Source organism: Asterias amurensis, chromosome 6, assembly GCF_032118995.1.
Source record: "Asterias amurensis chromosome 6, ASM3211899v1".
Classification (NCBI taxonomy): domain Eukaryota; kingdom Metazoa; phylum Echinodermata; class Asteroidea; order Forcipulatida; family Asteriidae; genus Asterias; species Asterias amurensis.
In genome coordinates, this window is record NC_092653.1 from 3,931,781 (window position 1) to 3,959,703 (window position 27,923).

Below are 27,923 nucleotides of genomic sequence, written 5' to 3' on the forward strand. Positions count from 1 at the left end.
AGAACTACATGAAGCAAAACTCTTTCAATATCCTCTTTGCCACAGAGAAGGAATTACATGTAGGAGGACCATGGGTTTCAGGGCATTGCACTTAACGGAGGATTAAGAAGGACTTGGGCCATTATGGGTTTCTGCTGTGAGACGATTTAGAAGGAATTGGAACATCAGATTTTTAAACTTTAGTATCATTGTGGTCAAGTGGTTAGACTGTAGGACTTGCAATCACAAGGTTGTGGGTTCGAATCCCCCAGCTAACCACTGATTTCACAATGACTAGAATAATTATTGTCGTCTAGTTACTGAATCACAATTTCTTGATTTGTGCAACTCATAATCATAGACGTTAAACCAATGTTTGTGAGAGAGGTTGGTTGTTGTCAGCTTGGTGTTTATATCCCTTGTGGGAGTTTGCCAACTTCCCTTGATGGGAAGATCATCTAAACAAACAAACAAACAAACAAACAAACAAACAAACAAACAAACAAACAAACAAACAAACAAACAAACAAACAAACAAACAAACAAACAAACACACACACAGACCCAAATGGTATTGTTTGTGTTTTTCTTGCATCATTCCCAGATTAAATTTCTTATACTTGCTTGTTCTTCTCATACAACAAATGTTCATTGTTCTAGCTGCCCTTGTGTCATCATAATTCCTGTACCGTTCAGTCTTTTATAGGGCTGGGCCTGTAATTATGTTTTGCTTTGTTGTTGCTGTTTTGGTTTTATAGTTGTTCATTTTGCCTTGTATTGTATTTTTTCTTTTGGTGTTGTTGAGGTCTCATAACTAATAAAAATAATAAATCCTTGTTTCCGGTGAGCGATATATTTTTGGACGACCTGTTTCCAATGCTGCTTTATAAATACAACCCTGCATGGGCCCTTCTTTTATTTAACTGAATGAGAGATCACAAAGAGACTAGGAACAACAGCGTGATAATAACAGTCAGTACCTTTGAGAGCAAGCCATGGTTTTCTAGGGTTCATCATGGCGGAGTCAGCCACGCACGGCCATGTCAGTGACCGTGGCGTCTTGCGGGTTAGGTTGATGGCCGTTATGCTGTCCACTTTACGACGTTTTCGGCCGGTGTGTCGACAGCAGATCCAACGGTGGGAAGACATAGTCACACGAGGGAAGCTCACCTGCTCCTGCTTCACCCCAAAGCTGCAGAGCTTTAGACAAAACAAGAGAGATATTTTCAACGGTTTTCAACGATTGCATCATTCGTTCATTAAAGGCACTGTACACGTTTGGTAATTGTCAAAGACCAGTGTTCTCACTTGTTGTATCCCATCATAACCATAAAATAAAAAGCCTGTGAAAATTTGGGCTCAATTGGTCATCGAAGTTGCGAGAAAATGAGGAAAGAAAAAATGCCCTTGTTGGACAAATTTGTGTGCTTTCAGATAGGAATAAATGACTTCTAGCTGGAAGTCTTTATTATTTTAGTGAGAAATTACCCCTTTCTAAAAATCTATGCTACTCTAGAGGGAGTCGTTTTCCACAAGCTTTTATATTATCAACAGCTCTCCAATGCTCGTTACCAAGTCGGTTTTTAAGTTAATTATATGTGTTTTGAGTAATTACCAAACGTGAACCTTCCCTTTAATGGTTTATTCTCTACAATGGTACAAGACAATAAACACAATACATTGTACACACAGATTATTAAGAATTAAGATATCAAAATTGTTGTTGAGTGTTTTCTAAAACTGTCATGAGTATGAATCATGTGTAAGATTATAAAAAACAAGTCTTATAATAATATTAAAAACAAAATTTAGTACGTGTAGATGTCAAATTTGCATTCATAACAAAGCATAGAAGATAAAATGTGGTCCCTATACATGAAAGCAATTAAAATGGAAAAAGTTGACCCTTTAGCACTTTTCGAAATGTAGATAGAGAAACACAATCCCCTAATGACAGTAGTGAGTTTGTTCCAAATCATTGGCACAGATACTTTGTTTGCTCGAGGAACATTTAAGCAAGTGAGATAAAGAATAAAATATTTTTCCCTGACAATTTCTGGCAATTCCCAGATTTCAGGCAGAATCTAATGAAACTCATCACAGAAACTGAAAATCATTTGTGGTGTGGCATGGCAGAAAGGGAAACCAGGAAGAACCTCGAGTCTGTAGTATTGTGATTCTAAGAACAAAACTCTCTTTGAAGGGAAGGTACCTGTTTGGTAATTACTCAAAACAAATATTAACTTAAAAACTGACTTGGTAACGAGCATTGGAGAGCTGTTGATAGTGTAAAACATTGTTGACGACGACTCCCTCTGAAGTAATGTGTTTTTTGAGAAAGAGGTAATTTCTCACTAAAATAATAAAAGACTTCTAGGTAGAAGTCTTTTATTCCTATCTGAAAGCACACAAATTTGAAATGACACATCTGAAATGACAAATTCATCCAACCAGGGTGTTTTTTCTTTAATCATTTTCTCGCAACTTCAAAGACCGATTGAGCCCAAATTTTCACAGGTTTGTTATTTAATGCATATGATGGGATACACCAGGTGACAAGACTGGTCTTTGACAATTACCAAACGTGTACCTTCCCTTTAAGTGCCAGGAAGAAAAGTTTCCCTCATGTAATTGACTACAGACCTGTGCACCCTGACTAGGCATGTACATGTATACAAACAACATCCGTGAGAAATAGAGAAAGTAAAAGTTAGTGTTGGTAAACCACTGACTGATTTCACAAAGAACAAAGATCTCGCATCTGAAAAACAATAACAGTTGCTACTTAAGCCAAGTAAAAAAAAAAAAACATGTTTAGCGTCCGGGTTTCTCAAAAAAAGGAAGGAGGAGGGTTTTTTTTTATTTTTTATTTCAAGATATCCGCCATTCTTTTTAAAATGTCAAATATCCATTGTTTTTTCTACTGCTCAAACACACAATACAAAAATGAAACATTTTGGTCAAGACATTCAGTTTTGGGGAATTTAGTAAACCAATTTCACAAAAATAATTGTTGTCCCAGTGAGATGAAAACTATTCTAGAATGAATAACAGATTTACGCGTCTCGCCTGAAAACATTGCTGTGTAATTTTCACTTTCTTAAGAACTAGACAACTAATGGAACTAGCTGAAACTTCTACAGTGAGTAGGGATTCATGCAATTATGCAAAAGATTTTACACTGTACATTGAAAAAACCTAAACCCTGAAGAGAAGAAGAAAAAAAAGCGAAAAAAAAAAAGCAGAAACAAACACTCATACTGGATGTAGAGCCTGTCCAGACAGCATCTAGTGGCTTCATAAAGCCAGCCAAACACGTCAAGTGAATCCGACAGTAATTGCCAGTTGAGAGGGAAATTCCGATAGTGGAGAAAGCACTTGCGCTGATTCAATGTCCCAGAGGGAGTACCTCTTGAACATTACACATACACGCAAATCGTATGTCGTTGTACAGCGTGATCTTGTACTTCACATGTTTCAAACTCTTGGTCACGTTTACAGCACCAGTGACATGACAAAGAGAGACATCACCAAAACTTAAAGGTGCTGGACACTTTTGGTAAATATACAGTTGTACTTATCAAAATTGTAAGCATAAATCTTACGTGGTGACGAGCAATGGAGAGCTGTTGATGTATAAAACATTGTGAGAAACAGCTCCCTCTGAAGTCACATAGTTTTTAGAAAGAGGTAATTTCTCACTCAAATATTAAACTTATGCATTGGGATACACCAAGTGAGAATACTTGTCCCAATTCCATGGCTCTGCTAACTGTAAGAAAATAATCGACGCTTGCGGACGTAGGGAAATCTGCGCTTACGTCAAGCTTATTTCACGGATTAGCAGGGAATTTTGGCTTGTGGGAGTGCGTACTTCACATTACTGGGTGTTCTTCGCTCACACAGCTAGCGCAGAAATTCAGCACTAGCCTGCAAGCAGAGATTAGTACATGTAGTTGTAAGCGCAGAATTCAGCGGTAAGCACAGCCACGAAATTGGGCCCTGGTCTTTGACAATTATCAAAGGTGTTCAGTGCTATCAATCATAGTCTATTTTTTGTACTTAAAGGCAGTGGACACTATTGGTAATTGTCAAAGACTAGCCTCCACAGTTGGGGTATCTCAACATATGCATAAAATAACAAACCTGTGAAAACTTGAGCTCAATCGGTCTTTGAACTTGCGAGATAACAATGAAAGAAAAAAAAACCACCCTTGTCACACGAAGTTGTGTGCGTTTAGATGGTTGATTTCGAGACCTCAAGTTCTAAATCTGAGGTCTTGAAATCAAATTCGTGGAAAATTACTTCTTTCTCGTAAACTATGGCACTTCAGAGGGAGCCGTTTCTCACAATGTTTTATACCATCAACCTCTCCCCATTACTCGTCACCAAGAAAGGTTTTATGCTAAAAATTATTTTGAGTAGATACCAATAGTATCCACTGCCTTTAATGCCAGAAGTACCAATCAAGTTTAATGCACAGACCTGCAGCTATGTATTTGAGGCTGGAATTTCACAGGAGATGTGGTCAGTTTCAATGAAATGAGGCACTTGCCAGGGCAGGTTGTTACTGATTAGACACTTAAGACCTAATGCTTTGAGTGTAGGATTTCATTTAAAGTAATGTTGGTTTGAGAATTTGTGCGCATATTTTTTACTAATCTTATTTTCAGTACAATTTATTATTTATTTATTTTATTTATTGGTATACATACATGTATACAACAAAATGACCAGCAATATAATAAGCTGAAAGGGTCAAAGTACATCTTAAAAATAGTAACAGTCACATATATATATAAAAAGGCATTAAAGCGTAAAATGTATACAATTTACAAAGCGTTACATAAAAAATTTCATTAGAGTAATTATTTACAGGCCTATTTTTGTGTTTGAACAGTAGAAAAAACAATGGATCATTGAAATTTTGAAAAGTATGGCGGCCATCTTGAAAATAAAAAATAAAAAGCCCCTTCTCGTTTTGTTTTTAGAAACCAGGACGCTTTACTTTCCTTTTTACTCAGCCCAATCAAGGTTCTCCCCATGCACTATAATCATAATCTAGCATATTGGTAAAAACATGCGCAAATTAATGTTATCAGCCATAAATGTTCGACCAACAGGCATACATTGTACAATGTGTACTAGATACATAAAATAAAAAACCAACAATTAAACCAATAAATAACCCTAAAAACCTCAAACCAATGTTCTATAAAACATTATATCACTGTACCCCCTTTCTAAAACCCCAACAAGGTCACTGAATTTGCACATAAAGGTACACTACATATTTTTTATGTAGCATGGTATGCACATGTAAGTAGGTAGCCAGATGGTAAGTAAATGTATTTTCTTCCTCTATGGTTATATTATAGGCCCTCCTGCAGTTTTTTCTTTTGATTAACATAAATTTGTTGTACTACGTGTAATAAAATGAAGTAGACATATTTTACAACATTATCTACATGGATGTATGTAGCTGAGTTTGTAAGTCAAATCTTGAATATAGAGATGATCAAATAAAAAAATCTTTCCGTTGCAATTTGTTTTATATCCGTAAGAAAAATACTTCACTTCTTTTCACTAAATCCGTAAATCCTCAAAGAAAATTACACTACTTTGAATTTGAATCTCAAAGCTGCTCCAATTGACTTTTGCAGGTAAATTCACCGGAAGCCTCTCTGCCGAAGATATTACAAGTCCGTCATTTGAATTTCATGACGGTCGATGGATCACAACATCGCAGGAAGAAGGGGTAAATGAAATCCCCTCTCAGTGAACCCTGGACATGCATTAAAGGGACACGTTGCCTTGGATCGGGCGAGTTGGTCTATGAAAAATGTTTGAAACCATTTGTTATAAGAAATTTGTCCTGACGATGACTAGAGCAAGCTAGTCGAAATGTTGAGACCAATTCAAGAACTGACTCAGCGGTAGTACAGTTAATTATGATCCTTTCAGCTTAAGTAGTAGTCCCAGCCAATTTTCTATACCTTCCGCCCGGGTAATAGTTAAGAAGCAGGACAGTTCTTTTCAGAACTGAGAAGTCTCCCGAACACACGATAATCTACTCTGCGGTAAGAGAATAAAGCAAGACAGTTCTCTAGGAACAAACTCTACCTGGCAAGTAGTAGATACACACATGGTGTTACCAAATATATATATTATTGATACCGAACCATGCAAAGCCTCAAATCATATAAGATGCATACAATGGTTAGAAAGATGTTTTAAGAGTAGAATATAAAGATCCACACAGGTATGCCTCGAAATTGTGTGGTTTTCCTTTTACTTTCCGAACTAACACGGTCGGCCATTTTGTGGAGTCAAAAATTTGACTCCACAACATGGCATGATGTGTAAGTTTATGACGTATAAGGAACACCGTGCAATTTCCGAGGCATATTTGTGTGGATCAGTTTCAAGAATTTTTCATAGACCAACTCGCCCGATCCAAGGCAACCAACGCAACGTGTCCCTTTGAAGGCAATGTACACGTTTTGTAATTACTCAAAATATATATTGGCATAAAAGCTTACTTGGTAATGAGCAACGGAGAGCTGTTGATACATGTACATACATGTGTAGTATATAACATTGTGAGAAACGTCTCCCTCTGAAGTAACATATTTTTTGAGAAAGAGGTAATATTTCACTAAAATAATAAAAGACTTTTATTCCAATCTGAAAGCACACTTTTTTGTACAACAAGGGTGTTTTTTCTTTCATCATTTTTCAGGCAACTTCAATGACCAATTGCATCCAAATTTTCACAGGTTTGTTATTTTATGCATATTGTTGGGATACACCAAGTGAGAATACTGGTCTTTGACATTAACAAAACGTGTACAGTGCCTTTAACTTCACTTAGTCTTATTTGTGGGGGCAAAACAACCTGAATAAGGAGTGCCTGAGGGAACTCCATCTGTCAGATTACTTTACCTCTCTGCTCCCTGCCAATAGGAAACAAATTACTCAAAATGTACATTGTATACTGGCTAGAAGGTGTAGTGAGCCTAGTACAGCCATGTGTTTACCTTCATAAAAATATGTACACTAGCTGTAGACTTGCGCGTAATTGAACCTCAATATTCATATTCAAGATTCATTTTAAGTGTAATTTGAAATGTGTTTTATCATTGTATACTCTATCTTTTTAGCTCCATGATTGTAGTGAGACTAGTAAGCCATAGTGTGTTTACCTTCATAAAAATGTGTACACTAGCTGTAGACTTGCACCTAATTGAACCTCGGTATTCATATTCAAGATTCATTAAGCATTGTAATTTGAAATGTGTGTCATCAATGTGTACTCTATCTTTTAGCGCTACTAGAGAGCCTTGTGTTTAAATGTGCATTAGCTGTAGCTGTAGACTAGGACATAATTGAACCCCATGAATACAGTAATTAAAGATTCAGTGTAATTAGTGTAATTTTGAAAATGTATTATCACTGTGTACTGTAACCACCCTGTCTACATACCTAGTACATCTAGTAAGCCAGGTAAGCCATGCGTTTACCTTCATAAAAATGTGTACTGTTAGCTATAAACTTGGACGTAATTTAACCCCATTATTCATGAATACAGTATTCAAGAGTCAGTGTAATATATGAAGTGCTATTTGAAAATGTGTACACTGTACATGTTAGCACTGGCACACCTGTGAAAAAATTGTAAATTTCTACTGGCACAGTATTTCAAGGGCACCAAAGCAATGATCAGGGGGCATGGAGGCAATCACCTTCGTTGCCCCCATGAAGTATCAGGCATGCCACAATCTTCAACTTGGTATACCATTCTGATTGGTACCTGTGTGATGTGATTGAAAGTTAGGACAGGGCCACTGCTAAAATTCACCACTCAAGTTGTTTCCACGAGCATCAAGCATACAGCGCAAGGAATGTTTCCACACACCCAAAATAAAAACACAATTTATTTTGACAACTTTCCTTTCTCAAGAATTTCCTCTCTCCAGATGCATGGAATGTTTCCAGACACCCCAAAATAAAACACAATTTATTTGGACAACTTTATCAAGAAGTTCCTCTCTCCAGATGTTGTTGTCATGGTGATGAAGACTACCGTAATGGCCAACAGAAAAGCTGAAAGCAAGGCCGAGCAGTAAAATTTAATTCATCAGACAGGCTTCTGACAAGATGAAATTCCGAGCAGGAATGATGCTAGACTTGATTCAAGTCCCGTACTCGTCCCCAAGCATATCACGCCAACTAGCAAACAAGCTCAGGGAATGCAGAGCATCACAAAACAATAGTTTTCTGGCGATGACACGGGATTGGGACTTGAGTCAAGTCTAGAATGACGTTAGCTTCTTCGTTTTTTTTTATTGACAGCACAGGGGGACGCTCTATCAGTCAGTAAATCTTATAATAGCTCACATTCCAATCTGTGATCTGACAGACAGTCCTTTGATAAATGACTCTTCACATGTTTCGGGGTTCAGGGTTGATAAAAGTACACAGCAGGCATCATTTTAAAATAATGCAAATATTAAGCATGTTCAGTGCAAAATATGTTATGTTATACAAATCTGGGGTACATGTATGAATTTGACTGTAACACAGATTAGGAATCAATAGTGAGGCTAATGCTGAAAAAAAAAAAATACATTAATTATTACTCATAGAACATCTTTTAAAGACACTGGACACTATTGGTAGTTGTCAAAGACCAGTCTTCTCACTTGGTGTATCTCAACATATGCACAAAATAACAAACCTTTCAGAATTTGAGCTCAATTGGTCGTCGAAGATGCGAGATAATAATGAAAGAAAAAACACGTTGTCACTCGAAGTTGTGTGCTTTCAGATGCTTTATTTCGAGACCTCCAATTCTATATCTCAGGTCTCAAAGTCAAATTCGTGGAAAATTACTTCTTTCTCGAAAAGTACTCCACTTCAGAGGGAGCCGTTTCTCACAATGTTTTTTACTACCAACCTCTCCTCATTACTTGTTACTAAGTAAGGTTTTATGCTAATAATTATTTTGAGTAATTGCCAATAGTGTCCACTGCCTTTAAGCTTTAGTCAAAAAATTGTATAAAAGAGTCAGAATGTGCATACACATTTCCAAATCAACAACCAACATGGATATTTATGCATCAGAGCAAGTAAATTTGTACAGGCCAGACACTGTAATTCAACCCAAAAATGTGAAAACACTTCAATTTTATGTGCAAAGAGGCTAAACAATGGGTGGCCATGTGTTTTGATGGTTCTTAATTGTACTGCAACCTTAAGTTAGTGCAGTTCCTTTAGCTCTAGGGTTTGGTTTATTACAATGTATGACGTGTACAATAATTTAGGGAAGTTGCAATTACTTAGTAATACAATACATTGTTGTACAGTGGTACATGTACAGTGCAACGTTATACTTTTTGGTGGGGGCCTGCACAATGTACATTGTGGATTTTCAGGTGATTCAGGCGATGCGGCAGAAAAACAAGTTTTTTAACTTCACTCAATAAAAAGGAAATACAAGCATTATGGATGTATATTGAGTATGTAGGGAAAGTTTTGGTAGTGTAGTACAAAAGAAACTTCAGTTATTGCTGGCTAACGGTCGTAAAACTTTCACCTATCAACGCTGATTTGAAAAACGTATAGTGTTAAAGAGGCCCAAAATACTAGACCCCTATAAGGCTCACAGGGGAGCCTTATAGTTTCTAGAAGTAGGATCAAGTCCACCCCGTCAGCCTATTCATAATATTCTTGGATCAATTTCACTCAAACCCAAGCCAAACAATAAATAATAATTTCAACTGACTTCATTTCAATGTTAATAAATAAATGTTAATGTTAGTCTCGCTCTTCTTAGCATTAAAGGAACACGTTGCCTTGGATCGGACGAGTTGGTCTATAAAAAGTGTTTGAAACCGTTTGTTATGAAATGTATACGGTTAGAAAAATGTGTTAAAAGTAGAATATAATGATCCACACAAGTATCACTCAAAATTGCACGTTTTTCTCTTTACGTCGCGAACTATCACGGTCGGCCATTTATGGCCGACCGTGTTATTGGACGAGGTAAAAGGAAAACTGTGCAATTTCGAGGCATATTTGTGTAGATCATTGTATTCTACTTTTAAATCGTCTTTCTAACCATATGCATTTTATAACAAACGGTCACAAAACGCTTTTCAAAGACCAACTCGTCCGATCCAAGGCAACGTGTTCCTTTAAATAATCAAATAATTTAACCTTTTCTCTATGAATGATTGGAAAAGTTTCCATATGACGTCACCACTTTTTCTTTCGATATGAAATAATATAGTATAATTTACCTCAATGGGGATCTCTTTTTGTAAAAATGAGTGAAAAAGTGGTAGCAAATACGGAAACTTATCCAAATGAATCAACAGAACATGTTCATCATGTTTTTTATTATATCAGATTCAAATGATATATTAATTATTGATAAACAATTCATTAAGAATCGTTGTTTGTACTGAGCATGGATAACTACCTCCATGGATAAATCATGGATGGAGGTAGAAATAAATAAAATAACATAATAATAATAATATCAAAGTCTTTTATAGCGCACGTATCTACCAAACAAGGTACTCAAGGCGCTGAGTATAATCAAACTTTCAGAAAGATAGGTTATTGCAGTGATGAATTTTGAGACCCAATTATTTAGCACTTATAAGGGTTTACAAGGAGCTACGGCACATTAAGCAGCCACAACCAGGAACACTGGGGCGAACCCCTTCTCTTTTCGATAAGTGCACTGGGTTCTTTTACATGCGTTACACAACACATGGGACCAATGGCTTTAAGTCCCATCCGAAGGAAAAAGCAATGGTAAAGTGTCAATGCTTAAGGACACAAGTGTCACGACTACGGCTGTTTCATAGCTGGAGGGGTGTTGTGTTGAAAGAACTCACTGAACAATTATAATTTTTGCATTTATCTTACTTTTTGACCCAAAGTGTTGATGTTTTTTTACCAAAAAGGTATTTATGAATGGGAATCAAAGTGTTGAATCGGTTTTCAACTAGTGGTTTAAACCCGCCGAGGCCTTGTTTTTATAACAGGCATGCAACTGCCTGTTAAAAAAAAAGAGGAAAATTTTCAAAGGCACAACGCAAGTGCGGAGCGAGGCAGCCGAAACGCCATGGGACATGACACCCACAATGGTACCCTAGAAAATGTTGAGGTTTATTATGCTCTTAGGTGCATTGTTAGCATGTACTAGGCTTATTTTACATGATGGTAGTTGTACACTGTTGTTGCCAGATAGGCCTAGTATTCATGGTATTAGGCTAACATTTTTAACAAAAAAAAATCTGGGGAAAAAAACATGACCTTTGCACTTGTTACAGTTACACAAAGAGCATACTGAGCTTTTCCCCCAAAAGATCAAACAGCCTAACTAAACACTACAGTAGGTCAATTTAATAGGACGACTTGTCTTTAAAATGAAAATGGAAATACCCCACACGTCAAGTTGTCAACCAGTCAAAGGTCGAGTTGTCCTTATGTGATTGTGAATGAGTCACAACAATACAAAACAAGATAAAATTACTAAACATATATATAGGCCTACATAACTACATGGTAAATCATAAATGAGGCGTCATGAACAAAATAATTACCTGGAAAACTTGCTGAACAAGAACGAGTGGACCCTCTTCTCTCTCGGCCATTTTTCCACAGCTTCTCACCTGGCTTACGTTATCATTATGCAGGTAGTAGTGACTCGAAGAAAAACATGAGTAAAGGGAGGATGTCCCCAATTAAAGCTGGAAAATTTCTCAGAACCATACGCAAGCACACGAAGCACGATACACGGACGGACGTACTGACAAAAATTTTGCTCTGCATGTTTTGGCTGGTGACCTCTGCTGTTATTTTTCCAGTGGGTAACAAAACAATTTCCAAGGATAAAATCGAATGAAATGAAATAAAATAAAGATAACATAAACAAGGGTTAAAATGACACACATAGGTCTTTGATATTGATAATTAAACTTTAAAATTTTAAATAAAGAGACTTTTCCACCTTACTTTATCGATATTAATAAATTAGATCCACTGGAAAATAAACTGCATCGTGGGTGTGCAAACATAACCCGGAAGTGATTGGTTGTTTTGCCGGGGGTCGATGTCACAATTTGACCCAGAAAGTACATGCGTATAAGAATTTCATCAAATTGGTTGTCTATCTATTTGCGTTGCAAAAATATTAACTGATTTTCACGAATTGCGTTCACCGATCAAGATGGCAGGAATTTTCACGCCGACAAATCAGATCCGACTTACAAATGTGGCAATTGTGAGGATGAAAAAGGGCGGTAAAAGGTTTGAAATAGCCTGCTACAAAAACAAAGTGATGTCGTGGAGAAATAAAGTGTAAGTTTACTTACAACATACGCACGTACACAAACAACTTACAAGTGATTGCGCAACCGAATCACCCAAAACGGATTACGACAACTTATAGAAATTATGACCTTTGTTATCGATCATAATCTTAACACCTGTGTCTGGCATGTCCAGCTTTATTATATTTTTAAAATAATATGTTATTAATTTTTAAATGTAGTTCAATCTTTTATTCAAATCAAACTAAAAAAAAATAAAAAAATGTGGAATTTTAAATTAAATGTACATGGATGTATCATGTGCCACTCCTGTCCTTACTCTACCTCCACTGTCCTTACTTCATGCATGGAGGCCATGCTTCATGGTACTACTGTACTACTTGAATATTTTTTTTATTATGTACATTTTTGTTCTATTCAATTTGACGTGATGGTAGATTGATTACTGTTAAACCTCTAAGACAAATTTAATGTAATTTTGATGAAAATTTAGGTGGCATACATACAAAATAATGGCATGTGATTGCGATAATAAATAGTTGCAGTTATTTTTCTGTTATTATAAGTAAGTGCCGTAACTCACCTTAGTGCTGTTCGGGGGGGGGGGGTGGGGGGGAGGAGCTTGATGGACTGGTGATGATGATGAGGGGCTACTAAGGTTGGTGGTTTTTAGACACCTTGAAGTCACATTAAGTGACCTTGATTGAGCGAGGTGCACAACAATTTCTGATGTTTGTTTTTTTCTTTTTCTTTTTAAACGTTGGGTTGGCTTAATGAATAACTAATACTATCCTATTAGACCCGAGTATAATTCTAATAATGATTTTATCCTTTCCCGACACTGACAGAGAGAAAGATATTGATGAGGTTCTGCAGACCCACACCGTATTCACCAATGTATCAAAAGGACAGGGCGCTAAACGAGAAGACCTTGTCAAAGCCTTCAGCACTGAAGACCAGACGGAAATATGCAGACAGGTAACAAAATGATTCTTTCCTTGTCCCCCCAGGCCCTAGACAAAGGTGACAGCCTACCCCTTGAGGAAGGAAAATACACTTAATAATAATCATGATTCACCCATCTCACAATATGCAAGAGTTGGAGGGTAGGCCATCTTCATGGGTGATGAATAATAATAATAATAATACCCCGTTTTTATATGGCGCTTTTTACACCCAGAGGGCGTCCCAAAGCGCTTCACATTATTACCCCCGGTCACTGGGCCTCATTTCACTCCTTAAACCATCTCAGCTCCCTGGTGGGGAGTATACAGCCTTGTGCAACATTAATATGTGCTACACGTACTTGGCTAAATCGATTACAAGAACCATCTCTGCGCTCACAGGTACCCATTTACCCCTGGGTGGACAGGAGCAATTATAGTTAAGTGTCTTGTTCACGGACACAAGTGTCAGGACCGGGATTCGAACCCACACTCTGCTGAACAGAAGCACCAGAGCTTGAGTTCGGTGCTCTTATCCACTCGGCGATGACACCAACATGCTGGTAATGCAAAAGTTCTCAATCAGTACAGAGTTAGGTTTCTGATCTAGTATACTAGCCAACAACTGCTGTGTTGCAACAATAGTACGATATGTTTTTCATTGTGGGATTTGAGGCATTGCATGGCGAGGTCAAAAATTTGGTTTGTGGTAACATCATGTGATCTACTTGCTACAATGTAGGTAGATTTTGTTCTTTTGATAACTTGTCTTGTTTTTCATTGTTGTAAAATCTTATGTTGGATGGTTAATTTTCTTCTTTTATTTATGCTGCAGATCTTGGCCAAGGGTGAGCTGCAAGTCTCTGAGAAGGAAAGACAACAGCAGCTAGAGTCAATGTTCCGAGATATTGCCACCATCGTGGCAGAGAAGTGCGTTAACCCGGAGACCAAGAGGCCATACACGGTTGGGATGATCGAGCGAGCTATGAAGGATATTCACATATCTGTCAAACCTAATAGAGGAACAAAGCAGCAGGTTTGTTTGGTTTGTTTGTTTGTTTGTTTTGTTTGTTTCCGTTTGCACAACTTGAAAATATATTAAATAATAACAGTTATAATTAGTAATGAAAAAAAATGTAATAATTAAGGTACAAACGGAAGTAACATCAAGAGGAGGTATTAACCCTCATGCAGTGTAGTACCCAGACTGCTATAGGTTCAAAAATATATCAATTGCATCTGAAAATGCATTAAAAAAAAACACAAAAATAAAATATAGCAGGTGTTCCTTGTCTGGCCTAGAAGCAGTTCACATCAACCCTGGGTCATGCTACTAACGGCACCCTTCAAAAACCTGCAATCTGCTAGGTTCTGAAAGGTTGTGTAATTGACTCTTTGTACATATTCCACTGAAAGATATACACTTAACCAATGGTGTTTTATACATGTGTAACATGTACAATATGTATAGTTAGCATCGAAGTAAACTAACCAAACATCGGATGAGAGAAAAAAACAAAAGGTCCTCATTGGGATCTGAACCCAAGACCCTGACACTCCAGGCAGATGCTCTTCCCAACAGTGATGTGCTTGGAAAGGACTTGTGCGTTATGACAAAGTGCTAAATCTTGCAGGCTTATTTGTTCAAATGATTCTTGTATGACCTTGGTCTTGTTTTCAAGACGCTCCATTTGAATAGTCACAAAAACATGCAGTCAAGAAAAAAAAACTACAACACAAACCACTTGCTGACAGAGGGCATTATAATTCCTGTAACCAAAATCACATTGATATTGGTTTGTGGGGTGATAGTGGTTTGTTGGGTGATAGTGGTTTGTGGGGTGATAGTGGTTTGTGGGGTGATAGTGGTTTGTGGGGTGATAGTGGTTACACACCGACCTTTTGGAAAAGAAGACCGGGAAGGCAACACATGTTCAACGTCTGTTTGGAGATAATGAAGGCATGCTGCGACCAAGCCAAATCTCAACACTTACCCAAGATCGGTGTAGTTGACATTTTCAGTAGAAACAAACTTGTAGTCGCCTGCTCCGCAGCTGAAGGATGATGAGTGGTTAAGTTTTTGTGTGTGACCAAGACTAGTAATATGACCTTTGCCCTTTTTTCTGCAGGCACTTGATGTCATTAAGAAGTTCAAGGAGACGGAGACTATGCCTATTGATCGCGCCCAGATGAGACTGAAGATCTTGCTTCCCATCAAAGAGGGCAAAAAAATCAAGACCAAATTGAAAACGATGATAAAAACAATGGAACGAGAAGAGTTTGGAGAGCAGCTTGAGATGGTAGGTCATTCTATGGGTGGTCGTTATTCCTTGCTATCAACCGCAACTTGTGGAGTTTAAAGACACTGGACACTATGGGTAATAGTCGAAGACCATTCTTCTCACTTGGTATATCTCAACATCAGTTATGCATTAAATAACAAACCTGTGAAAATTTGAGCTCAATTGGTCGTCGTAGTTGTGAGAGATTAATGGAAGAAAAATTGCCCTTGTTGCCGAGTCCTGTGCTTTCAGATGCTTGATTTCGAGACCTCAAAATCAAGCATCTAAGGTCTCGAAATAAAATTCAAATATTTTAGTGAGAAACTACTTCTTTCTCCAAAACTTTCTTACTTCAGAGGAAAACGTTTCTCACAATGTTTTAAACTATCAACAGCTCTCCATTGATCGTTAACAAAATAAGTAAGTTTTTATGCTAACATTTATTTTTAGTGATTGCTGATAGTGTCCAGTGCTTTTAAACATCAAAGATTTGTTTCCCTTTTAAAAACTTTTGTGTGCAGGAATTTGTCAACACAAAGTTTTGAAAAGGGGGCAATGGTGACAAAACGGCATAAGACACATTTATAAGGCACTGGACACTATTGGTAATTAATCAAAACTTACTTGGTACTGAGCAATGCTGAGCTGTTGAAAACATTGTGAGAAACAGCTACCTATCAAGTAACATACTTTTTGAGAATGAGGTAATTTTTCACTCCAAAATTCAAAGAGTTCAGGCCTGAAGCCTTTTATTGGGCATCTGAAAACACACAAATCTGTGCAACAAGGGTGTTCTTCTCTTGCAACTTTGATGACCAATTGAGTCAAAATTTTCACAGATGTGTTATTTTATGCATTTGTTGAGATACACCGAGTGAGAAGATTGGTCTTTGACAATTACCAAAGGTGTCCAGTGTCTTTAACAGCTTTATGAAATTGTATTGACCTATGTATTGACCTATCTGGTTTTATAAATTATTGTGGGCCATTTCAACTGGAAGTTATGTTGGCCAATGAGTTTAAGACTCTTCCATTTGTTTGCAGGTGTGTCTTGTGGATCCTGGATGTTACAGAGAGATGGAGGATCTGATTCGTTCATCCACCAAGGGCCAGGGCGTCATCGAAGTCCTCGATCTTAAAGATGTCGAGGAAGGAGACGAAAAATTAGAATGATGAGCGGAACAAATCTCGGCACAAAGTCTCTCTTGCCGAAATTATAATCACATGAGGATGTTTCTTAATACTCCTTTACAAATGAGGCCGCTGCGGGAATTGGTCTCTGGGACCAGACTATTTCATGATGTTGGAATTTGATGGGAGCAGTGAGCTATCTATTTTGAAATGATAGTGTCTTGTAAGTCTTGTCCCCTGACCTTGAGTAAAACTAAAGGTTACTACAACGGGTACAGTTTTAACAATGAACTACACAAACCTGAGATGTTGTTTGGAATCTAGGCTTTGCTATTATTTAGTTCAAGAAATCAACTGCATGAAAGTATTGCGTAAAAGCTCTAATTGCATGCATCGCAAGTTTTATCAGAATTGGCATATTGTGAGGCCTGTATGCTTCGTTTTGGAAAGGGCAAGGGCACCAAGGCTTGTTCTCCTTGATAAACGGCATCCTATGAGGAAATTGTAAATTTCTACTGGAGCATTTCAAGGGCAACAAGGCAAGGACCAGGGAAGAGGCATGGAGGCAATTGCCTCTGTTGCCTCCATGAAGTATCCGGCCTGAATTTAGAATCAAATTGGTGACAAGGTACACCTTTATCTATACTTAATTTCAAGTCTGAGGCTGCGGTTATTTCTCTGCATCAGCCATGCAGAACTCCCCTGCAGATTTGTTATCACACGCTCTAACTCGCAATCTCATGATTGTAGACGGAGGTTTATCCACAAGAGGGCGCTGTTTCAGCCAATACTATATTGGCTATCAGGATGACTAAACTGCACGATCACAGACTTGGAACCAAGTATCATATGTTGTATTCAATGCATTCATAAGGGATGAAAAAACTGGGACTGAATCAAGTGACTTCAGCTATCAGCCACAGCCACTGTCAAAGCCATTAATTTGGACACGGCCTCAGATCCCAAAATAAACCATGCCATAACCTTGCTTTAATTTGATGGATCTACAAATGACATGTTTTCACAGATTTGTAATTTTTGGCATACACCAAGAGTGAGAATACTGCGTTGTGTTTTGGTGGTCTGGCGGTCGTAACCAATAACTGTTTTCGGTCAACAGCCAGTTATCAACCAATGGTAAGTTCAACCGAAACAGTTATTGGTTACGACCACCAAATCACACCCCAGGTCTTTTACAATACCAAAATTGTACAACACCTTTAAGCCATTGTATAGTAGTCTGTTGGTGACGGCTTTCTTAAATTTTATTTAAAAGTCTGTGGAAGAGGAACATTTGACAAAGTCTTTATAAAGGTTTCAACCTGATATTGAAGCAATACATCAGCTGCAATACATTCTGAAATCTGATCTGAAGTTCTTCATGGATTTTACATTTTGTTCAAATTTACTTGATAGGTAGAATAAAGAGATTTTATTGTATTATTTACCAATATTTTTGTCAAGCACTGGGCCCATTTTCATGGCTCTGCTTACCGTAAGCGCAGAATCGGCGCTTACAGAAGCAGGGAATTCTGTGCTTACGACAAGCGTATTTCATGGGTTAGCGGCGAATTTTGGCTTCTGTGCGTGCGTACTCCCCATTACTAGGCATTCTACGCTCACAAGGCTAGCACAGAAATTTGGCGCTTGCACGTAAGCGGGGAATCGTGATCGTAAGCGCAGAATTCGGCGGTAAGCAGAGCCATGAAATTGGGCCCCTGTCTCTTAGTGTGATTATTCATACGGACTGTCAAAATCGCAGTGTAATAATGTTTGGTCTGAAAGACAAAGGTTGGAGGACAAAAAATGCAATTCTTTACAATAATTTGATTGGATAGAATGGGTGCCGGTTGGATAGAATGGGTGCCGGAAAATGCAAGAAATATATATGTTAACAAATTTTGCTGCAGGAGGTTCATTATTTTTCGCTGGACTTGGGGATTTATTTAGTTTTGGTTCAAGATGCACCTGTTGTTTATCTTCATCGTTGATAGAGGTCGCTGTTGACTACGAACGGTTTATCATCCCGAGTGAACCACGCATTGAACAAAGACTAGAATTTAATCTGCTTCTTCAAAGTAAAGTGTTCTTTAAAAATATAAAAAATAAAAAAACGTAAGAGAAGACAAATTTAGCATAACGTTCTAACGGTATTTTTACAGGTCTGGTTGGTGGGTGTTTTCTGTGATACTCAGTTTTTTTATGATTTGAATATGATCACTCATAAACTATTACTATGTAGCATAATAATTTGCCATATTATTTTGTCACACTGATTTTTTAAACAAATTAATGAGTTATTAAAAAAATGTTGAAGAATTAAATTCTTATGATTATACAAATACAATGTATTGACAGTTTTGTAACCGGTTTGTAGCCTACCTCTGGTTGTGCCCTAGCTGACGTCACACTTCGAGGTTCGAGAATAACCCCAGACCAGCATTGAGCGCCTGGCGGGATGCATTTTTTATGCACAACGAAATTGCCACTGTCGTAGTGCTTTTCAAACGGAACTTTGTTTCTAAATCGATTTTAAAAAGGGAATCCTTTAAAAAAATGTGCTCTGAAACTGCGACCGTCACTAGAAAAGTGACACATACGAAACACGACGAAGGGCCTACTGTTTGTTGGTCGGGTATCTTTTGGCAGAGAAAAACAATTGACGTCACCAAGCCGCAACTTTAGAGGTAAACTATGATGAAAACTGGAAAACGCCCAGAGAATGGATTGACGGCCCAGCCAGGCGCGTACACACGTGCGTCTGAAACACCCTTTGAATATAGATATATCTATGCCTTTGAAACGCGCACATTGTGACATTTATGCGCGCGCATTAATCATTGAAACAAATGAAACGTCATAATATCTGGACAAGAAACAAAAAGGCGGCGTCAAACTACCATTATGACGTAACGTCATTAGAGACGAGGTAAATAAAAACTAATGTTGGGAAGATGGAATAAAAACAAAAGGGAACACATGCACTTCTAAAATGAACAGAGTATAGAACTTTGTGGTGTTGCGGCACTGGTCGAAAGTGTGAGCTTTGGTCACTCCGTTTTGGAAACCGTATCACTATTCGTTTTTTACCTTTTAGCCTAAAAAGGGGGGCGTTGGTACAAATGGTAACTATGACTTACCAGAATGATCAGAAATACAGAGCCAGCAGCAGTAGCGGCAAGAAGGCCAGAGAGGCCGCCCAGGAGAGCGCCGAATGCCGGCGCCACGGCTACACCATGACGGACAAGACACTCGGTACCGGGGCCTATGCTAAGGTCCGACTGGCCAGGGTTGGGGAGAAGAAACTGGAGAAGTGTGCTAAGCTCAAGCAAGATCTCGACGAGAAGGGCCATGACATGGTGAGGAATTAATTACACACCAAACACTAATTTTGTCAGAGTTCTTTTGATATGGGAACATAAGAAAGCCACAGACAGGCTTACTTGAACAGATGCCAACATTACTACAATAATTATACAGTCTTTGGGTAGGAAAGCTGCAACTATCACCCGGCCGCCAAAATTCTCGGGCCATATGACAATAAACATCCCCTCCAAGCGTGCAGACCGCGCAATGAGAGCCTACTTTTTAACAGGGGCCCAAATGGCTGGGATTATAAGGCGGCAAATTCAATACCATGCCCATAGGAAACTTTCCCCCATGCAACAACGCGTGTAAAACACTGGTCTAAAGTTACACATTATTTCTTACTTTCGCTCGCAAACGATAAGTCTGTAAAGGCCTACATTCAATAGAAAAGTTACACGTTATTATTTTTTACTTTCGCTCGCAAACGATAGGTTTGCTACACTACACCTTTGCAACAATAATATACAAATGGGGTATCATTAACCTAATGGTTTTCGTCCGAGTTTTGTTGTGGAGTTACCACACTGGCGCAATATAAATCTTAAAGGTCGCGGAGCATCCATATTGTATTTCTGCCATTTAAATCAGTGCAACCAAAAAGAGGCTGTAAGGTATAAAACAGTTTGGTCTATTTCTGGTAAATATTTGAATCAATGCTCACGGCAGACTTACCAAAGATTGTGTCAGCATGTAACGTTACACATGGGCCACCCTTTTCGAAACCACGGCCTGGGCTTGGACTTTCAAAAGGTGGACCGAGACCAAGCCCAATCCAGAGCTCTGATTTCGAAAAGGGCTTAAGACATGAAACTATTTGACTCTACCTGCAGGTCGCTATAAAGATTATCTCTAAGAAGCATGCACCCAGTGAGTACATCCACAAGTTCATGCCTCGTGAGATCGACGCATTGAAGGTTACATACAAGCATCCGCATCTGGTACGTGATAATCATTCCCCCATGTGATTCCGTGATTCACTATTGGACTTTTGTCAAAACCCCTCATAAAAAGGTCAGATTGGATTAAAGAAAAAGGGGCAAAACCGGCAACAATAATTGTTGTTAAATAAATGTTGATTACGTATAATTGATTTTCCTTTCATTGGCTTTATAACATAGTAATTAAAATTATTGCATAATCGGTCCTGTCGCACCAACCGCATGTTTCCCGTATTGCAAAGTGCCGCCATTTTGTTAATGCTCAAAAGGTAAGAAAGTTTTGACCGAAAGTTCCTTTTTTAAATAATTATTATTTTTAGTTCACCCTGGGATGGAAGGTTGACAAAGCTAAAGCTTTAAGTTAGGTTTTCACCCAGAATCTTACAAAATAATATCACCCAAAAATTCCGGGGCATGCAGAATTGATCCGGTTTCCGGCTCGGGGCCCGATCCAAAGATGGGATACTCCAGAATCTGCGTAAGTTTGACCCTTTTCCGGAACATTTCGACACTTGACCCTCGGGTCATACAGAGCCCAGCAGCCGGTTTCACGAAACGCTCGAGTAAGGACGAGTAATAGTCCTAACTTAGGATTAAGCTTAAAGGCAGTGGACTCTATTGGTAAATGTCAAAGACTAGCTTTCACAGTAAGTGTATCTCAACATATGCATAACATAACTAACCTGTGAAAATTTGAGCTCAATCGGTCATCAAAGTTGCGAGATATTAATGAAAGAAGAAAACACTCGTCACACGAAGTTGTTTGCGTTTAGATGCTTGATTTCGAGACCTCAAGTTCTAAACCTGAGGTCTCGAAATCAAATTCGTGGAAAACTACTTCTTTCTCGAAAACTATGGCACTTCAGAGGGAGCCGTTTCTCACAATGTTTTATACCACCAACCTCTCCCCATTACTCGTCACCAAGAAAAGTTAATTATTTTGAGTTTTTTGAGTAGTTACCAATAGTGTCCACTGCCTTTAGGGTTTACATGTTACTCGTCTCAAGTCTTAAGATTAATCCTAGATTAGGAAGAGGATCCGACGGCTGAGGATCCGGGATCAATTTCACAAAGAGTTACGACTGATTGATGAGCAAAAGTGTGATGTCGCAATACAAATCACTATGGCAATACTGAAACCCATCTTAAAGATGAATCTTAGTACTTTGTGAAATCGAGCCCTGGAGTAATTCCGACTCATGAGTTTTGAGTGTGTAAATGAAAGTCCCATTCCTATTTTGAATGATTTTTGTGATTTACAACAGATTCAACTTTACGAAGTATTTCGTTCCGAGACGCGCATCTACCTCGTGATGGACTACGCCCCCAACGGTGACATCCTCTCCTACATCAACGAATGTGTGCTGGAGACGGGATGTGCCGTCAAGGAGGAGACGGCCCGACGGCTGTTTAAGCACATCATAAGCGGCGTGGCGCATTGCCATCAACTCAACGTTGTGCACAGGTGACATACATTCATTTTTTGTTAAAACACGACGGCAATTTTCCAAATAAAACTTTTTCAAACCAACCTGGCGCGTTTTTCGAGGGGGACAAAAGTAGTTGACAGATGTTCCATACAATAGATATTGCCTCAATATGGACCAACAAACAAATGAAAGACGGCGTCACAAATAACTTCAAAGTTTTGAAGAAAATAAGACGCAAAACATACCGAAGCATTCAACTATTATGACCTCATAATATATGAAAACATTTCTCTTCTCCAACAGAGATCTGAAATGTGAAAACATATTGCTGGATGAAAACGACAATGTAAAAATCTCAGGTAAGTTGGAAATAATTAAATATTGTTTGCTATAATACCTAAAATATCACTCATCACTCAAAGCCTCTTTGTTACACTCTTGTCAAACTACAAGCTTACTGCTCCATGGTTCAAGTAGGACAAGTAGTCCATCGGCTTTACGTCCTGTCTTATGGACCCTACCATACAAGTAGAAGTAGAAGTAGAAGTTCACCTACAAGTTATATATCCCTCGAGGAGTTTGTTTCAGTAATCGACAGATCATATTTATACTTATAACCAACGCCAAAGCGAGCACTTTTTCTCTCTCGAAACAATGATATTTTCAAACCCGCCGTTAGCTTTGTACATTTTCATTTACATCATTGAATTATTAAAGACTCTGGACACTATTGGTAATTGTCAAAGACTAACCTTCACAGTTGGTGTATCTCAACACATGCATAAAATAACAAACCTGTGAAAGTTTGAGCTCAATCGGTCATCGAAGTTGCGAGATAATAATGAAAGAAAAAAACAAAACATTGTCACACACGAAGTTGTGTGCGTTTAGATGATTGATTTCGAGACCTCAAGTTCTAAACCTGAGGTCTCGAAATCAAATTCGTGGACAATTACTTATTTCTCGAAAACTATGGCACTTCAGAGGAAACCGTTTCTCATAATGTTTCATACCACCAACCTCTCCCTTGTTCATTCTCTATACCCGCGTTCAGATTTCGGATTTGCTTGTCGTTTCCCAACCAATCGATGTAACATGCTGTCCACATTCTGCGGGTCGTATGCATACGCGGCGCCAGAGATCCTCTCGGCTAGAAACTACGACGGGAAACTCGCAGATATTTGGAGTTTGTAAGTAACCTGATTCTTTTTTTTAAATACGCAGGCTAGGCTTACATAAGCAATGGCAATTACTTCAAAATCATAATGATAATTACTTTATCTTTTGAGTCATTTAACTTAAAACAAGCTGAGTGCCATTTTTTATAGTTTGATATTTTTTATTATCACTTTTTCTGAACAGTTGGTCCAAAGTACTGAAAGTTGTTTGCATCTTTTCTGAAAGGTTTACATTTTAAAAAGTTGATAAGATACATTTTCCCTATCAAAATGTGTCTGTAATTTTTTTAATCTATAGCTCTCCTTTGTGGCTTCGTTATATTGACTGAGTGGCTGTTCAAAATTCATAAATTTTGAGCAGTACTGTGTCACTCAGTTATTTTCAAGCGATAAGTGATTCCTTTTACCATCATGACCTATGTTGGTGATTATATTGTTCTTACAGAGGTGTTGTTCTATACGCAATGGTGAATGGACGTCTGCCATTCAATGATCAGAACCTCAACACACTTCTGGAACAAACCCGTCGAAAACTGAGCTTCCAACCTTGGGTATCTTCCGGTAAGACAGAGTATCAGATTTATCCCCATTATAGCTGCATAAGATTACATGATCCAAGTCAAATACAAAATCATATAACCAAAGAAACTGTCTTAAAGGCACTGGACACATTTGGTAATTGTCAAAGACTATAAATTCTAACTTGGTGTCCTATGCATAAAACAACTAATCTGTACAAATTTGGACCCAATTGGTCATCGAAGTTGCAATAAAATAATGAAAGAAAAAACAGCCTTTTTGCACAAAATGTGTGTGCTTTCAGGATCAGATACTTAATAAAAGACTTGAGACCTGAAGTCTGTTATTATTTAAGTGAGAAATTACCTCTTTCTCAATAACTATTTGTGAGAGGGAGCCGTTAATCACAATATTTTATACTATCAACAAAGCTCTCTATTGCTCGTTACCAAGTAAGTTTTGATGCTGACATTTATTTTGAGTAATTACCAATAGTGTCAAGTTCTTCTAAAAACTGCTTTCTCGTTCTGATGTTGTTCCTCAGACTGTGCCGATCTGATCCGTAGACTACTACGTACCCGTCCGCTGACGAGACTCCGTATGCACGAGATCATCGCACATCCATGGGTTCGCAAGAACCTCAACACTAAGAATCTAACAGCTTTTCCCTCCAGCCAGGTGAGACAGAAGTTACAACATCGAACTGAGACAAGCAGATGAAACTATGTTCTGTATTTGAGCTTCCTCAAACTTCATTAAGCTTCAAACAAAAAAGATAGCAATTTTGTTTAAACTGCTTGTACTGACATATCTATGCACAAGTTTATGCTTCTGTATATAATATAGCCGAAGAGTGCTTTTCAAAGACGATTGACAAAGCGACTCAATACAAGTTTAATAAAATTATTCTGGCAAGACAAGGTGCGGAAACAAACCGTGTTGCTTCAACTCCCGCCTTAGACTGCATGCAACACGTCGTTTGTGTGCGAGGCATGCATCTAGCTTCTATTTACGCTTTCAGAGGGAATCAGCCGTACACCGGTCTAAACATAGACACAATACAATTATTTTCATCTTTGATGTTACAGGCCTTCCTAAAAGTCATACAGGAAAGTTCTGATGAGAATTTGACCGGTGAAGCAGACAAGTACGCCAGTCTCAAAGAACCAACGCTTGTCCTGAAACCTAACGGAAAAACAGTTCGACTGGACCCCAAAGCCGGTAAGTCCATTGCCAGTAGTCAGGCCAGGCCCAAGACCCGTCATCAACCATGTTATAATAATTCTCTTTTGAGGGAATGTTGGCTTTGACATGTTTGGTATCAACGTTTTGAACTGTACAGTCTACTCTGCTCATCTTCAGGAGACACACAAATTATTACACTGTTGTACCCGCAAGTTCACTATTTTTTCCAGTTTATTTTTATCCTTGACACCATATACGTTTTCATACCTCACTTATGGTCTAAATACAGCGATGATGCAGAGAGATGTCTGCAGTTTGGGCTGACGAAAATCTAATTGGTTCCGAAGTAGAATCGATAAGAAGAATAATGTGATTATTGTTGCAATCTAGAAAACAGTCAAAACAATTATCTCATACACATTTTCCTCCCAACAGACACAAAGACTATAACGAAAGATAAAGAGGAACCAGCCAGTAAGCCAGCAGCTCGACACCACCAGAGTGTACACTTTGTGCCTTCACCCGAGTGCCCACATCGGAAGAGTCCAAAACCAGACACACCCCCAAGTTGCACTTCAACCAAGAAAGCAACCCCAACAAATAAGACGGCTGACAGCACCCGCATCAAAAACTTATATCGTCGCATCCTCAAGCCGTCCTTGGGCGCTGAGTACGTCTTTGAAGTTGTCGAGAATGAGCAGGAGCAGGAGCGACTGATTGAGAAGAGGCTACGGATGAATGCTTGGGGCAAAAGCCCACCTCCCAAGACCCCTCGACGGATCCTGGACACCAGGAAGCAGATCCGGAAAGCAGTCCCACCAGGAGCTCCATCACCTCAAGCATCCTCACCCCCACCCAGGGTGACCAAGAAATACACGCCGACCAAGACTATGTCTGATCCAACGAATGATAGCCTGGCTGGTTATACAACCACCTTAGTACCTGTGGATATCAGGGAGAAAATCTACATGCGACCAAGCAGAGATGGGTCTCCTGGAGAGCGGGAATCTATCACCCGTATACGGTACCGCCTGGGGTTGTCGCCAACACCAACTCCAACTGGACAGGCAGATCGGAAGAAGTACTCAGCGAGCGAGCCTGCTAGTTTGAAGACTGGGAAGAAGCCAGAGGTGTCCAACTTCATTCACGTCCACGGGAAGACGGAGCTGTGGAAGAGGGCACTCCGCGGGACGCTCCAGAAGGAAGCCAGCAAGAAGAACGACCTGCGGTTGGAGTCTCCGAGCCCGAGGGCAAGCCCGGTCACGGCGTCTGGTTCGGCAAATGGTGGCAGTAGTAAGTTCAAGGCCAAGATGCGTGTTCTGGCAAGAAGGAACTTACTGAACAGCATCATGCTGAAGCCAGAGCCGGAGGTGCGAACAAGTGAGCTCCTTAATCAACTACAGAAGAATCTTCCACTACTCAGTGAGACAATTGCTGTCTAAAGGCCATGTCACACGAGGCAATTTAGGGGCAACCAGTTCCGGGCAATCTCCACTAAGAATTGGCATTCCTATTTGAATGTTAACATTTTTCGTTGTGGATCGTAAGATAATGTTAAAAAATTGACTCGTGTGCTACCAAAGTAGTCTTGTAGCAAGCACTGCAGTTGATTGCCTCCAAGTTGCCTGCAAAAGCTGCCTTATGTGACATGGCCCTAAAAGTATCAGGAATCATAGGACGGGGAGGTTTTTTAAAATACTGTATAGTACAGGAAGCATAGAATTGGGGGGGGGGGTACACTTGGGAGATGTGGGTTGTCCTGTTTGGCATCTGGTCTAAACCATGAAGAGTAGGAAGAGCTGCTTCTTACTTCCTCTGAGATTTATTCTATCGTAGACAGAAATATGAGAGACGTTTGGTGGCTGGAAAAGTAAAAAAACTAGGGTGTAATTTGAATGCAATATAATTACATGTCGTAGATATCAGCGTGTGTGTGTGCGTTCAAGGTTATCAAAATGCCGCCATATTGATTTTTCTCACATTCAAATCAATCCAACCAAACCGAGGCTGGAAGGCGAAAATAGGTCTGGCACATAGTTGTTAAAAATCCATCATTCAATGTTTTATCAAAATAAGGAGTAAGGAGTACCAAAAAAGATATATTGAAATGTGTATGTTACCATTCGTCTCTTTGCAAGCCTGAGAGATCGACACATAATGTCAACTGGGGTGTCATTGCTATAATTATTATAAAGTCATAAAACATAAGCAAGTAGACAAATCTACTAGAATATTCCTTATAACGTTTGTTTCAAAACAGAGAACATATTCTAGTAATTTTGTTTTTCAAAAAAGAGTTCATTCCATTTAAGTTCATTCCTCATGAAAATGTAAGTTGCATTTACATAATAGAATTAAACAAGTATTGAAGATTGACAGCGCGCCATGTTTGTCAATAATGACACTCCTGGCACAAAAACCAGAACTCTGCTTTATACACAAAGGCATGGTTTTCGAAATAGAAATGTTTCGAGATGTTTCTTGAATACAAGTATCTGCTTACAAATGATGCAGTTATTTTAATGTTATTTAATTTTGTCATTTTGACGACTGATTCATAACATGACTGTTTGCGTTAGTATGTAAACAAATTGTTTTGCAATCAAAAAATAAATTA

General features: G+C 38.7%; 3 protein-coding genes across 3 annotated transcripts in view; 2 read left to right on the top strand and 1 right to left on the bottom strand.

The window, feature by feature from the left end:
* Positions 1-11,791, bottom strand: part of LOC139938659 (clathrin heavy chain 2-like) — a 28,518-nt gene extending 16,727 nt beyond the window's left edge. The window contains exons 1-2 of the mRNA XM_071934265.1: positions 11,602-11,791; positions 960-1,179 (exon numbers count right to left, since the gene is read on the bottom strand). Of these exons, the coding sequence (XP_071790366.1) occupies positions 960-1,179; positions 11,602-11,652 (271 nt within the window). The 5' untranslated portion in view covers positions 11,653-11,791. The remainder of the gene's footprint in view (positions 1-959; positions 1,180-11,601) is intronic.
* A 359-nt stretch (positions 11,792-12,150) lies between these two features.
* LOC139938980 (ribosome maturation protein SBDS-like) lies at positions 12,151-19,018 on the top strand. The gene is made up of 5 exons (XM_071934671.1): positions 12,151-12,358; positions 13,179-13,308; positions 14,110-14,310; positions 15,404-15,574; positions 16,601-19,018. Exons 1-5 carry the CDS (start codon positions 12,228-12,230, stop codon positions 16,727-16,729), a joined length of 762 nt encoding a protein of 253 aa, XP_071790772.1. The 5' UTR covers positions 12,151-12,227; the 3' UTR covers positions 16,730-19,018.
* Positions 19,019-19,652: 634 nt separating this feature from the next.
* LOC139937996 (uncharacterized) lies at positions 19,653-27,872 on the top strand. The gene is made up of 9 exons (XM_071933323.1): positions 19,653-20,046; positions 20,887-20,994; positions 22,260-22,459; positions 22,728-22,783; positions 23,479-23,614; positions 24,048-24,163; positions 24,666-24,799; positions 25,210-25,342; positions 25,742-27,872. The coding sequence occupies exons 1-9, from the start codon at positions 19,810-19,812 to the stop codon at positions 26,746-26,748; spliced, it is 2,127 nt and encodes a 708-aa protein (XP_071789424.1). The 5' UTR covers positions 19,653-19,809; the 3' UTR covers positions 26,749-27,872.
* Positions 27,873-27,923: the final 51 nt, after the last annotated feature.